Source organism: Mauremys mutica, chromosome 14, assembly GCF_020497125.1.
Source record: "Mauremys mutica isolate MM-2020 ecotype Southern chromosome 14, ASM2049712v1, whole genome shotgun sequence".
Taxonomy (NCBI): Eukaryota; Metazoa; Chordata; order Testudines; family Geoemydidae; genus Mauremys; species Mauremys mutica.
Window position 1 is genome coordinate 8,292,388 of NC_059085.1, and position 15,123 is coordinate 8,307,510.

Genomic DNA, 15,123 nt, shown 5'->3' on the forward strand with positions numbered 1-15,123 from the left:
CTCAAAAGTAGACTTGTGTAAAAACAAAACAAAACAAACAGATTTTACAAAAAACTGTCCCAAATTTTACAAAGCACCTGGGAAAGGTGGGGGTTTGCTATAACTAAATGCAAAGAATTTTCACTCTCAAATTGCTGCTTCCGTTTTAAGGCAAATAGTTAAAGGTTTTTCAAAAGTCACAGTGTCACTTCCTCCAAAATCAGTTTTTCTCATCCAAATATGTGAAATTTTGAAATGTGAAAAACTTCAATTTTGAAGGGGGGTGGGGGAGAACTCATTTCAAATAAAAAATTTTGGGGCCATAAAATGATCTAGAATGGAAGTGCAAATAATTTCTTCTCAAACATCAAAATAAAAATAACACCACCCTTGCAAGACAAAAATGGGAACAATAATCTTAACTTAAGAACATAAGAATGGCCGTACTGGGTCAGACCAAAGGTCCATCTAGCCCAGTATCCTGTCTACCGACAGTGGCCAATGCCAGGTGCCCCAGAGGGAGTGAACCTAACAGGCAATGATCAAGTGATCTCTCTCCTGCCATCCATCTCCATCCTCTGACGAACAGAGGCTAGGGACACCATTCTTACCCATCCTGGCTAATAGCCATTAATGGACTTAACGTCCGTGAATTTATCCAGTTCTCTTTTAAACCCTGTTATAGTCCTAGCCTTCACAACCTCCTCAGGCAAGGAGTTCCACAAGTTGACTGTGCGCTGTGTGAAGAAGAACTTCCTTTTATTTGTTTTAAACCTGCTGCCCATTAATTTCATTTGGTGACCCCTAGTTCTTATATTATGGGAACGAGTAAATAACTTTTCCTTATTCACTTTCTCCACATCACTCATGATTTTACTTCAGGTGGGAAAACTCAGACAGAGAGAGTTAAATGGGCCTTTCCCAGTGCCACACAGAGTCAGTGGCAGAACTGACCCAGAAGTCCTCACTCCCATCCCCATCCTCTAACCACTCCATTCTGTTCCGTCCCAGTGTTGGTCACAGACCCCATCTGTCCTGATTCTCGAACCCTAAGCCAAGAATACAGACTGCAGCTTGATTCCAGAGGTGAAATCCTGCGCCCAGTGAAGTCAATGACAAAACTCCCATTGACTTCACTGATGCTAGGATTTCACCCCGGTGCATAATTTCTGGAGGACTTCAGTCGGAAACCAATTGGGCCACCAGTGGTGACTGTGCCATCACCCATCATCACTGGCTAATAAAGCCGCTGGCTCCAGTTCATCTGGGTTTGCTCTGAGATCAGGGAGGAGTGGCTGTCTCAGATCCACACAGCCAGCAACCCCAACTCCGAGAGCAACGGGCAAGGAGCCCCTCAGCTACAATCTCCTGTCTCTCCTGGACTAGGATTAGTTCCTCCTGCCTTTCTTTTGTGGGTGGCAGCCTGACTCAGGGATTGCTTCTAATCCCTGCCACTTTCCGCTTCCACAGAACCTTGCTGCTCTCCACTGGGGCTGAGCTCAGAAAACCTACATGGTAGCAGCCTGTGGCCAGGATGGAAGGGTGAAACTTACGGTTGAGTCCAACATCATGGTAGGTCAGGATGGCCGGGCGATTTCCCTTTGGGGACCCCCGAATGACCACATGCAGCAGCCCGTATGGGGTCTCGATATCATGCTCCTGGAAGAGAGAGATGAGACAGGGTTACATGTCACCCCTCCCTGGGGTCACCCTATTACCCAGAAAGGAGGAGACCAATAACAAAGTTCTACCAGGCAATGCCTGCCCTCACCAGCAGAGCCATGCAAGCCTGGCCATGAATCATTCTGGGGATGAAAGTAACCAGTGACAGCAATCACTAGAGACACACTGTGCCTGCAACAGATACACACCTCTCACTGACATCATCACATGTCTGTACACACACACAGCACACATGTTCACTCTCACACCCTGACACGCAGCACTCTTCTGGTGCCCACTCTGCCAAACAGGTGTACCCTCACACGTATACCAATGCATGTGCTCACACGCCACGCTCCTGTCAACTCTTCCCTCCTACAGACGTTCCCCAAACTGACTCCCATAAACGTTCATAAACGCTGCAACCATTTTCATGTTGAGCCGATCGACTCAACTATCCCCCCACATCCCTCCCAAAGATAGAAAAGGGGCGATGGATTTTTAAGAGCCACGTCCCAAATCCACAACCTCATCTGCATACATGACTCAAACCCAAATCACCAACTGGAAACACACGCGGTCATTACATGCACAAATACCCAACCGGCACGAGCAATGGGACAGACAAAGTATCCCAAACCATGCCAGATATCCCCCATTGGCAGGGATTGGCAGGAGGCTCTGGATTATAGCAACACAGATTTGCCTTGCCATTTTTCATTTTTAAAAGGCCAGATGTGGATCTAGAGCAGATTAGACAGGGCTGTCTTGCTGTCTTCCAGACCCAGGAAGGTCTTGAAGTGTGCCCCAAAGATTAGGAGCCTATGAATTGTCAGACCTGAGGTATCTAGCCTAGTGTTCTGTCTCTGACAGCAGACAGAACCCGATACTTCAGAGGAAGGCACAAGAATCTTGCAGTGACGAGATGTGGGATAATCTGCCCCCCCCCCATTGGTCTCTAATAATTAGAGCCTGAATGAAGCTCTGAAGAACAAGGTTTAATCCGTTCCAACATGTGTATCATCATTAATTCTGAAAACTAGAATATCCAGAGTTATCTATACAACTGCTGTTTGATCCCTTTTTGTAATCTTGCTAAATTCTTGGCCTCAATGACATCCAGTGGCAGTGAGTTCCACAGGCTAATTGTGTGTTGTGTGAAAAAGGATTTCCTTTCGTCAGATTTGAATTTGCCACCTTTAATTACACACACACACACACACACACAAATTCCACACGGCAATTCCACACAAATCACTGCATTTCACCCGCTCCTCTATTATTTAACTACACGAAGCCATCAGGATACAGGGACCGTCATTCACATTGACTTAAATAGCAGCAGGCCCGTAATATGTATGAAAGAGGCTACCCAAAAATAATCCTTTGCCCTTCTAGGGTCTATTCCATCCAAGGACGTCAAAGCTCTTGAGAAACATTAGGGCGATGTTCGCCCCATGGTGAAGGCTGGCACAAAACCACCTGAACCATTTAAATCCCTACTTAAACCCCTCTGCACAGGGTGTCTTTCCCCCATTTGTGAATTAAGCTTTACAACACCTCAATCATCATGATCTCTTTACAGATGGGGAAACTGAGGCTCGGCAAGGGACAGTGACTTGCCCATGGTCACACAGTGAGTCCGTTGGCAGCTCCTGGCACTCATAAAATGCACAATCCTTCCTGTAAATGTCAACTTCATTAGGCTCTTATTAGCACAGATTTCTCGACACTCCAGAGAGCAGTGGCAGCTTCACATAAATTAATCACCTAACAAACGTTCCCCTCCTTCCTAAACCATCAGAGGCCTGGTCTACACTAGGCGTTTAAACCGGTTTTAGGAGCGTAAAACCGATTTAACGCCACACCCGTCCACACTGAGAGGCCCTTTATATCGGTATCAAGGGCTCTTTAAACCGGTTTCTGTACTCCTCCCTAACGAGAGGAGTAGCGCTAGTATCGGAATTACCATATCGGATTAGGGTTAGTGTGGCCGCAGATCGACGGTATTGGCCTCCGGGCGGTATCCCACAGTGCACCACTGACCGCTCTGGACAGCAATCTGAACTCGGATGCAGTGGCCAGGTAGACAGGAAAAGCCCCGTGAACTTTTGAATATCATTTCCTGTTTGCCCAGCGTGGAGCTCCGATCAGCACGGGTGGCGATGCAGTTAAAAATCAAAATAAAGAAAGAGCTCCCGCATGGACCATGCGGATGTGATCGCTGATAGAACAGGCAAATCTGTTCTATCAGCGCTCCGTTACAGAAGATGAAATTCAAAATCATTTTTAAAAAATCTCCAGACAGACGCCATAGCTCAGCGCACTGCTGCGTGACAAACGTAACGGAAAGCCAAAGAATCAAATGGACGCTCATGGACTGGAGGACTCAAGCTATCCCACAGTTCCTGCAGTCTCCGAAAAGCATTTGCATTCTTGGCTGAGCTCCAAATGCTTCTAGGGTCAAACACAGTGTCCGCGGTGGGTCAGGGCATAGCTAGGCAATTTACGCACCCCCCCACCCAGAAGTGAAAGGGAAAACAATCCTCTCTTGACTCTTTTACATGTCACCCTATCTTTACTGAATGCTGCAGATAGACCCGATGCTGCAGCACTGAACCCCAACATCCTTTCTTCGCCCCGCCATGGGTGGCTGATGGTGCAATACGACTGGTACCCGTCCTCATCATCAGCCTATTGGCACATGGGGCAGTGCAAAAGGACTGGTAACCATGCAGACGAGCATCGGTGAGGTCTATCAAGGGTGCCTGACCCTAATTTTTCCTGGTAGATGGTGCAGTATGGCTGATAACCATCGTCGTCATAGCAACAGGGGGCTGAGCTTCATCAGCCCCCACCCTTCATGTGTAAAAAAAAGATTCAATTGCCCCTGGACTAGCAGAGGGATGCTGGGCTCCTCTGCTCCACACTCCTTACTGTCCTGTCTGGACTATCATAACAGCTGGAGGCTGCCTTCCACTCATTTCTCACTAACAAGTCACTGTGTCTTATTCCTGCATTCTTTATTACTTCATCACACAAGTGGGGGGACAATGCTACAGTAGCCCAGGAAGGCTGAGGAAAGAACGGAATCAACAGGTGGGGTTGTTGCAGGAGCACCCCCTGTGAATAGCATACAGCTCATAATTTCTGCAGGATCTGACACAGAGCAGCTGTGCTCTCTGATACAGTGGTTCTCTAGTACACTTGCCCATATTCTAGGCAGGACTGATTCTATTTTGAGATACCAAAAAGGAGGGATTGACTCTGGGAGTCATTCCCAATTTTGGCTTTTGTGCCCCTGGCTAAGAGCAGCCAGGGGCACTTATGACAGCAGCAAATGGTGCAAAACGACTGGTAGCCATGCTCATCTTTTTACCAATTTATGGATTGGTAGATGGTGCAGTATGGCTGGTAACCATCTCTGCTGTCATGCAAAAGCAAAAGCATGCTGCTGTGTAGCGCTGCTGAATCGCCTCTGTCAGCGGCATCTAGTATACATACGGTGACAGTCACAAAAGGCAAAACAGGCTCCATGATTGCCATGCTATGGCATCTGCCAGGGCAATCCAGGGAAAAAAGGCGCGAAATGCTTGTCTGCCGTTGCTTTCCCAGAGGAAGGAGTGACTGACGACATTTACCCAGAACCACCCGCGACAATTATTTTTGCCCCATCAGGCACTGGGATCTCAACCCGGAAATTCCAAGGGGCGGGGGAGGCTGCGGGAACTATGGGATAGCTACGGAATAGCTACCCACAGTGCAACGCTCCAGAAGTCGATGCTAGCCTCGGACCGTGGACGCACACCACCGATTTAATGTGTTTAGTGTGGCCGCGCGCACTCGATTTTATACAATCTGTTTTACAAAACCAGTTTATGCAAATTCGGAATAGTCCCGTAGTGTAGACGTACCCAGAGAGTTAAAGGCATAACAAGGCAGCTTCGGGACACCAATGTTGGTCTCTGTGCTGCAGTTCTAGCATTTACCAGAAGCCCTAATGAAATGGGAAGATCCGAAGTGGGTACACAGGGAAATAATGTCCTGCCCCATTAAGCTTCTTGAATTAGCAGAACAGTTGCAGAGAAACAGGGTCCAAATCCTCAGACGGTGGAAATCACCGTCGGTTAATTTACATCAGCTGAGAATCCGGCGAAGGGGGGGTCATCACAGCAATGACACACCCCAAATTACAGACAAGCAAATCTAGCGCCAATTCACGAGCTTGACAGCAGATACAAGAGATCTGGGAAGATCACAGGGACCGGACTCGGGGCGGTTTTTAGTGACAATAATGGGACAATTGTCCAGACAATTACAGCTGACTCATCAGCATGACATCCATGTGCCTGACAAGTTAAAGACCCCAAAGGGTCTGATGTGACCCAGGAACCTCTCAATGCCAACCGGCAAGCAGCACCAAAGGGGTGCAGAGAGGTTGCAGGGATCTCTTGGGCCGGGTATGTACGTCATAGTCCACCAAAAAACGTCACGTGACGTCTCAAATGAAAGCCGATGTCACACGGGTCACCAACATCGCCGCAAAACGCCCATACAGACGCTGTGCAAGGAGTTATGGATGTGTACAGAAAATTGTGTTCTTAGAGTGTGTCCAGGGACCGGTCACCAGCAAAAGTGAAAAGCAGGCTCTCTTTTGGATAAGAAATATTTATCAGGCTGGCTCCTGACGTATATATTAAGTATTGTATGTTTCACAATGGGTCTCCTCTCACCTGTCTGAACCGACCGGTAATGAAGGATTGTAAGAATTTCAAGAGAGAAAATTAAAAGTAAACCCTGCTGGGGATGGGGAGACGGGAGAGGGCTTTTCTTGAGGTACACATCCAAGGTTTGCTCTAGAGTATCTGAGGAACAAAGACGACACCCTGTTCTCCTTCACCTAGCAAGTAAATGGGCAGTGGGTTTTACTTCATGAAAGAGGAGTCTCAACCAGGATGCTGAAGAGAACTTTGGGTCAATAAATAGACAAGGGAGATCGGGCTAGTTAAGTTTAGGTCTCTAGAAAGTGTGTTATGATTTTGTTCTGTACGGAACCACTTGTTCCCAACTTTCTTACTCACTGTCACGTGAATCTCTGTGCTTCAATGAAAAATTTATTCTTGTTTTCGCTATATCTCAGTGCTGTAGGGTTAAGCGGAGAGCTAGTCCTGAGATGTGTTCCTTTGGGAAGAGCAGGCCTGGTAATTCTGTGAGTGTCCAGTGGATAAGGGGCTGGACTATACAGGGAACACGCGAACGACTCACAGGTCGATGTGTGCCTCTTGCCACCTGCACAGAGACAGAGACGCCTGCAGGGTCGTATTTGTGCTGCCAGAGGCTGCTCGTGCCAGGGAGCTGACCCACACGAGGCACAGACAAGACTTCCTGTTGCTCAGGGCAGGTGGTGGTGAGGTGCCTCCCAACCCTGGGTAACGCCACAGTCACTCCTTTCCTGCCCCACTGATAGGGAGGTTTCTGGTGCTGAGGAAAGGCTGGGCCGTTGCGCTAGGAAGGTGCTATGGTTCGTGATCATTCTAATCTCCACCACGAGGGAGTCCCACGGTGCTGAGCCGGGGGCTGGGACAGCCCTGTTTCCTGCTCCCACACGTCTCACGCTGGAGGTTGACAGTTCCCTCGTTCCAGTGAGAGGTCACGATGCAGGGTGACGGGGATCCTAAAGTCATGGCGGACATGGAGGCCTCTGAAGACAGGAACCAACACCGGGAGATGAGCTGCTCAGATACTATAGTGATGATGAGCACAGGATTGGGGGGGGGCGATTACGGGGCCCTTTATCCCTAGGTCACTGGTTCAAACCAGGCCTAGATCAGCTTTCACAATCACACAGGCTTCTGCTGTGGAATGAGCTGGGGAATCTCAGTTGAGCTTAGGTGTCCATCTCACAGACCCCCATGACGCCTGGCACACAGTCTGTCTCCACTGAATGGGCTATGGTGTCCGAAATGCCCTTTCGCATGGAGACTGCCAGAGCGGGTCACAGCCCTGCTCAGCTCCACCCACTCCACCCTCCATCTCCACAGCCAGCTGCTCCTGAGGAAGGCACAAGAATCCCCACCTGCCCCCAGGGAACACTTCTCCCCATTCGTTACAGGTTGGCTTATGCTCCTGCCTAGAGGTAGTCCCTCTGGGCTGGCATTAAGCCAGTCAGAGCTGCCACTTCCCTTGCCCTTGAAAATTGCCAATCACACCTGCACCAGGATCTCCTTGCCAGCCAATCAAAACACTCCATTCCTGCCTATTGGAGGAGGAGGATAATGTAAGCAGCCAATCGCTGACAGGCTCTGTTGTTATTGGCTGGAACAGGCAGGTCTTTCAGCACCTTTGTCCAGCTCCAGCTCCCCTGTCAGTACCCAGTGCTATAACCAGAGAGGCGGCAGCATCGGCAGGACAGATTCAGTGCAGCCGCGCCAAGCCTCTCTGGGTTTTTGGGTCACAGGCACATGTCTGGAAACAACGTCAAGACTGCACGTGCCGGGGCTGCAAACTGGCCCTGGCAGGGGTTTTCCCAGAGCGCCTGTCGGGAGGACTGGAAAGCTGCCAGATTCCAGAGCAGGATGCCGGGCTCAGGACATCAATGTTCCCTTTTAACGAAAACTAGGGCACTTAGTGAACAGGATCTGCAGCCAGAATCAGCAAGAACTTTAGTGCTAGAGAAAATCACTCTCGCTGGAGACAATGGAGCCTGCTAGGAAGAAAGACTCAATCCCAGCCCTGGATGGGGGTGAGTGGGTGGGAGGAGGGGCTGGAATAGCACAGCAGGGACTGTGGGGTTAAAACAGGAAGCTACATCCCAATAAGCCACGATGCTAAAAGATGCAGTGAGCCCTGGCCCCGCAATCGCAATCAGCAGGAGCTAGAGACGCTCTAATTCCAGGTTCTCCCTCAGAAAGAGCCCTTGACCCTAATCTGTCTTGCTGTGGAGGGGGAGGAAGAGGAGCCCTTGTCAGACAAAGAGTCACTTGAATGGTTTACAAGCCAGACGACACCCAGAGCTTTTCATCGCGCACCATCTGCTGCTCCGGCTCCCAGCTCTGCTGCACGGCTGCTGAAATGGCTGAATCCTGCTCCTCCAAACAGAGCTGGCCCTTGTCCTTCCCAGGACCGCGGCAGCGAGGGGACAGCGGCCCAGTACATGCCGCTCTGTTCTCCTTCTCCAGCCCCTAAGCTGCCCGGCCTCCCTGCTCAGCATTCATTCCAGTTCCCGGCCCAGTCAGATCCAGGGCACGGACCCAGTTGCGTCTGCTTGCCGGCTCCCACTTGCCCTGTTATGAGCCATGTTCCAGCTGCCTGCTCTGATGGGTTTGCTTTCTTGACTGGAGTATTGATTGAGGGCAGGGATTAATGGAGGCTTGGCAGTACTGCAGCATGCACCAAAAGGGAGCGGGAGCTCGGAGCTCTGCAATGCGCTGGAACAAACAGGAGGGAGGCAACCAGCCCCAGGATTTTGATCTACGGCGTTTGCTTCTTTAGTTTAGTCCCCAATAAAGCGCATCAGTGGGGCACACAATCCGAGGGGTAAATGGGGGTGCATAAGGGAGCTTTGTCCACAGCAGCGGAAAGCAAGGACATCTCTGGCCAAACCTTCATCCGCTGTATCAGAGCTATTCTGCTGCTGTGCCGTCAGACCCATCTTTCTGGGGAACCTGATCTTTTCCATGATGCCTGTCCTTTTTGTAGGGGAGAATGGTGTTAATTCACCCCATTGCTGAGAACCATCCCCTGGCACAGCTCCGGTGTCTGATTGGTAAACACCTGGGGGCAGGAACGCCCTATAGCACCAAGCACTCACATATACTAGGATTAAAGAGGGGACCCAAGCCAACACCCACACATCCACACCACACTCAGGGTCAGGGGGGCGGGGTTCAAAACCTCAGTCCAAATCTGGATCTGGACTTTCCAGTTCTAGTGGGTTGACCTGAAATCTAAGGTCTACTCGGGACTTCGCCGCTGCTGTTGATTTTACAGCTCCGCACTGATGGGCAGCAGTATAAAACCCTAAGACGGATCGATCAGAAGTCCCCAGACTTCAGGGCTCCCTCTTCCATTCTCAGTTAACCCCCCGTACATTCTCACTCCCGTCAGTGAGGGGGTAGGGATGCCACCGTATTAGGCCGAGGGCGTTACATCCCCAGCTGGAGTCCACCTCTGGGCACCTGCCCGTGATCCCAGCAATGGGGGTATCGCCATGCAGAAGATCCCGACTGCACAGTGCGCCTGGCCGTGTGAGGATAATTGGCTGCATTCCAGGGAACGCAGGTCTGGGCTCCGGGACGGACATGGGGAGCCTTCTTGATGGAGCCAACCCTTCATTGCTACTTCAGGCGTGGCCATGCTGCTCAGACCTGCCCTTTGGGGCTCAGAGAGCAACAGGGTCTGGTGGCTTCTCAGGATTGGTCGAGTCACTCAGTGCATTGGGTGCAAGGGGAGGAGTTTCAGCTAATCATTCCACAACCTCTCTCTCTCTGATCTTTGCTTCCACCCCATGCCCAGTGCTACAGGTCTGCCCGCCCCTCTGTCACGAAGCTCTGGGGTGGAGGGGTTTGCTCCTTTTCTTTGTCAACAGAGCCTGAGCCTGCTCTTAATCTCAGCCAAGGGGTCACTCCCCACAGCGAGGAGATTTTAACATCTTCAAAGCCGGGGACTGTGTGTTTGTACAGCACCTAGCACCAGGAGGCCTCAGTCCTGACTTGGACTTCTGGCACTGCCACAATACTTCAGCACCCGTCGACTTCGACTGGGGTGGTGGGTGCTCAGCACCTCGAAAACTAGGCACCAGAGCGGAGGAAAATTGGGCCCCTGGTATTTCTCTGCCCTTGGGTATTTCCCCCCAAAATGTGTATTTTGCCTCACAAGGGAGTCACAAAAGTATCTCCCAAATCAGTGATCTAATATACAGCACCTCATCGCCATTCCTTTAGAAGAACAGGGGCCACAGCTTGCTGGATGTCTCCCCTCCACGGCCCACTCATGGCTGCCATTTTGGATTCACTCTGCCCAAAGTGGCCAAGTTCCCACAGTTACTGGGAAGGGGAGAAAAGCTCCACCAGGCCCAGGGTCTTAAAAGCTTATGAGAAATGAGGGTTTCCAGAATGGCAGCTGCAACAGGGCGAGTCACATGTGGGGGGCTGGGAAACGATGCCCTGGGACCCAGGCTCGCTGGTTTACAGCAGCAGCGGTATGCTTGCAAAAATCCCCCACGAGAAAAACCTGCCGGCCTGATGCCGTCCCCGGAGTGCATGCCCAGCCCCTCAGGAGCAGAGCCACAGACGGTTCCATCCAGCAACTTTCCAAGGTTCCATCTTTCTCAGCCAAATCGCATTCAGCTTCTGGACGGGTTTGCTTTAATTACAATCGGTTAAATACATAAAAACTAGCAGATGGGAACGTTAATGGGAATTTTGCCACTGAGGCTTGGTGGGAACAGGACAGGGCAGGATGCTTGGGCATCAGGACTAAGCATCACCCTTGGCTCGCCACATGGGAGTCTCAGCATCCCAGTGGGTGTGTGGCGTCACACACCAGCGCTACTGTGTGACTTACGGGTCAGAAGGCCTCTCTGGAGACGAGCTTCTGGGCTTTGCTCAGTGTTAGTGAGTGGGGACATGGACACCTTACCCAGAGCTGCTCTCATGCTGTGACCTCGGACTCAGAGCTTAGCTAGGAGGAGGATGAAGAGGAGCAGCAGGAGTACGTGTGCAGCACCCAGAACAATGGGGCCCTGATCAGACTAGGACCTCTAGGTGCCACGAAACTTTGTTTGGGGCATTGAGAACACCCATCCTGCATCCACCTCTTGGCCCCAGTACTTTGCATTGTTTTGAGAGCACGTGTGCAAAAGTGCACTCCCACATGCAAAACACCTGATCTGTACGCGCAAGCCAGGGCCATGCACGCAGACACATCTGCAAGCCAATCCCCTCCTTGCTCAAGCATGCCAGGTGTTTTGCACATGCAGCTTACGTGTCCCCTAGCAATACCGGCCTGGATTGCTAGCGTGCTCTCTGCTTGACCTCTCAGCTTTGTGCATTGGTTTGGCTGGAGAGTCTGCATTTCTCCAACACATTCCACAGTGACCCTGTGCTTTTCTACCGAGCCTTCTGGCAAGAATCTCCAAGGACTTTCTATGCTCTAATAAGCTACACTTCATGGCTTCCCCCGCCCCAGTTAGGTAAAAAGAATCACTCTCTCTAGGGAAACTGAGGTACACAGAAGTTAAGTGATTTGTCCAAGGTGTCCCAAGGGTTCAGTGGCAGGATTGGGAACAGAATCCAGAAGTCCCGACTCCCGGTCCTCTGCTCTAACCCTGTAAAAACACTCCCTCTTCAGCTGTTCCTGACAAAATTTCAGCTGCAACCAAGAAAAAAACCAAACCCTCGAACTGTTCTCCGGCTGTTTTGTTCACGGGCGGCTTTGGGATGCAGGATGCAGTTTCAGCTCCCTGACTGGCTGTCAGTGATGTCATCCCGCTGCCTGTGTTCTCAAGGACGTGCTCAGGTTAGGGACCGTGACTTACTTTTGTCCATTTTTTAGAGCTGTTCCTTTCAGACAGGTCCCCTCCCAGTGAGTTACAGGCCCTTTGGCTCCTAATCTGGACTCCCGGCTGGTGCAGGACTGGCCAGATTCACCAGTGGGGTCACTTTGCGGCTTTAGCAGAAATACACCCCGTGGGGAGACTGGCCAGGTGGGCCTTCTGCTTTAATGCAAGGGACCTGATCCTGTCCTCCCTGGTGTCCAGGCACTCACTGATGCTGCACAAGGGTAACTCATGGTTGACCTGGACCTGGTGTCTGTCTGGCTAGGAAAGCTCTCTGCCATCACCTTAACCAAACTGCTGGGCTCTCTCTCATCCCCCTTCCCAGCTGGTCACCTTGGGCTTCGCCTGCTCCTCCTGGCTCTGGGGCAAGGCTCACAGCTGTCTTGCTCTCCCCGTGCCAAGGCAGAACGCGTCTCTTCCCAAAGGGGCAGAGGGGAGTCCTGCATTACACGCACAGCCAATCTCCTAGAGCTGGAAGGGACCTTTCAAGGTCATTGTGTCCAGCCCCCTGCCTTCACTAGCAGGACCAAGAACTGATTTTTTTTGCCCCAGAGCCCTAAGCAGCCCCCTCAAGGATTGAACTCACAACCCTGGGTTTAGCAGGCCAATGCTCAAACCCCTGAGCTATCCTCCACCCCCCCGAAGGGAGGAAGTGGGGAATCCCAGCCATCAGCCACAGAGGGCGAGATGCTCAGGATCCCTGCTCCAAGGTTGGCCCATCCTCCAAAGGAGGCTGATCAGCTCCAGCCAGCTGCTCAAGGTCTCAATGGGGCCAGAGGACAGTGCTGAGCCTCCAGCTCATAAGGGCCCCCTGAACACCTCATCCTGAACACCCGCTTGACTCTGTCCAAGTGTCATTTGTCCTGAGTCTCTAACGAGGCCTCTTGACCCCTCCGGGAGGCAAGTACATATCATCCCCATGACCGTCCCTACTTCCGCTTGGCAATTATAGTCCACTTCTCAGCCACAGATCTCACAGGAGGATCATGATCCCCCTTTTACAGACAGGGAAACTGAGGCACAAAGCAGAGACGGGACTTGTCCAAGGTCACAGAACAGGGCAGAGGAAGGACTCGAACCCCGGTGTCCTGACACTTAGCCCTGAGACCTACCTGCCAGCCCACCGGTGCCCCGCTATCCCTAGCTCGTCACTAAGAGTTGGCACATATGCTAGTAGCACTCATCCCCCCGAAAATAGGAAGCTACCCAAAGCTGCTGCTGCACCTTCCTCTCCAGCCACGCGGTTCCCTAGCGCCAAACATTTCTACCCCGGCCTGGCTCCTTCCAGCGCAGAACTTCCCCGCCCTTTCCCCAGCGTCCCCTGCAGCTTCATGCACGCTCCACCCTGCCACAAACACCGCTGCGTACCTGAGCCCAAAGCCCCAGGTCCCCTGCATCCCCCTGGGCCGAGCAGAAGGGCCCCTTCCCATAGTCCTTCCCTACCTGGTCGGGGTGGGGGAGACCCTAGCGCATCACGAATTAGCCCAACCTAGGGGCACAGATGCTGTTGCGACGGGGAGAGAGACCGAGCCCGGGTGGGCGAGATGGGGAGCACCATCCAGGCGCTGGCTGTGCAGGGCAAACAGCACGGACCATGGCTCTCATCATGGGACACCATGTATGTTTGCTGGTCACAGGGATGATCCATCCCACTGCGGCGGAGCACGTCAAGCCCAGCCCTGCGCATCTCTCCTCTTGCCTCGACGTTCCAGGATCTGCACAAGGTTCTCCACGAAACCCGCTGCAGCGCTGAGCCCCCCTCCCCCACCTGCTGCTCACCCCCACCCCGCAGCAGCGCCTGTTGTTGTCATTTGCTACTGCAGTCCCTGCAGAGTGCAGAATGTGCTCGGATTTGATGGCTGCTGATACATGCAACAAGACATGCAATGCCCCCCAGCCATCCCGCACACCTCTCAGAACACAGGCATGGGTCTCCCTGGGACTCCAGGCATGCTTCCCTACACCTGCTCTCTCTTGCCGGAGAAAGACACACATGCCCATCCCTGCTGTAGCACCTGCATTCATTTTCCTTCCCTCAGGGCTGCAAGGACCAAGGTGGTTCTCTGCAGCTCCTGAGCCCAGTGGGGACGAATACTCCAGGATAATGCTGGGGAACTGGTCACCCCTGCAATCTGCTTGTGATTCGGGGAAATGCACGGGTTAGAAGGCAGACGAGATTTCTTTGCCCCGCTGCCTACGCTGGCTTGTGAATGGCAGCCCTGGCTGGTGCAAAGATCCTGTGTGGATCGTGGGTGCTCTCGCCTGGGAAAGCCCTGCACGACACCGGGGAGAGGTGGGGGCTGTACCTACCCCATCCCAGCACTCTGGCATCGTGAGGAGCTTGTCCGGCGCAGATTCCTCAGGGGAGAGAAGGTAGCACTGGAGCCAGTGGCCCCCGTCCTGAGTGCAGAGAGCTGACAGGCTGTGTATGAAGTCAGCCTCTCGGCTTCGATTTATAAATCAGCTCCATCCCCTGTATTAGCCCCTCCCATTGCTCCATTCTCCCTCTACCAGCTCTGGCTTGGGAATTTTTCCTTCTTTTTTATTGCAGGCAGTTGTTGAAATGGAGCCCAGGAGCTTTGCGATTGGCTGCTGAGAAAATTATTCATGCTCCAATTGGCTCAAAATACCCGTTTATGAAGAAAAAAAAAATCATTGCAGATCATCACTACGCCCTCCATCTTCCTTGCCATGACAGAGAGAGACACACACAAAAGGACATGTGCTAACATGCATGCACACAGAAACACACAAACACAGAGACGGAAACATGCACAAGCATGTACACAGACCCACAAAAACGGAGCTCTCTGCACATTAACAGGCATGCATGCACCAGAATGCCCAGAGAGATGCAGATCCACAAGGTAAGAAACATGCCCACGTGCAAACAGACACACATGCCCACAGAGCAGGGCCGGCTC

At 51.9% G+C, this 15,123-nt stretch overlaps 1 protein-coding gene across 5 annotated transcripts in view; it reads right to left on the bottom strand.

The window, feature by feature from the left end:
* NDRG4 (NDRG family member 4) overlaps positions 1-15,123 on the bottom strand; it is a 92,062-nt gene that overhangs the window by 26,521 nt on the left and 50,418 nt on the right. For 4 of the 5 annotated variants that reach the window (XM_044987102.1, XM_044987103.1, XM_044987100.1 and 1 more), the window contains exon 4: positions 1,533-1,638. In XM_044987102.1, coding sequence (XP_044843037.1) covers positions 1,533-1,638 — 106 coding nt within the window. Of the gene's footprint in view, positions 1-1,532; positions 1,639-14,509; positions 14,658-15,123 lie in introns of those variants that run through there. The other variant, XM_044987104.1, reaches the window with a different exon arrangement.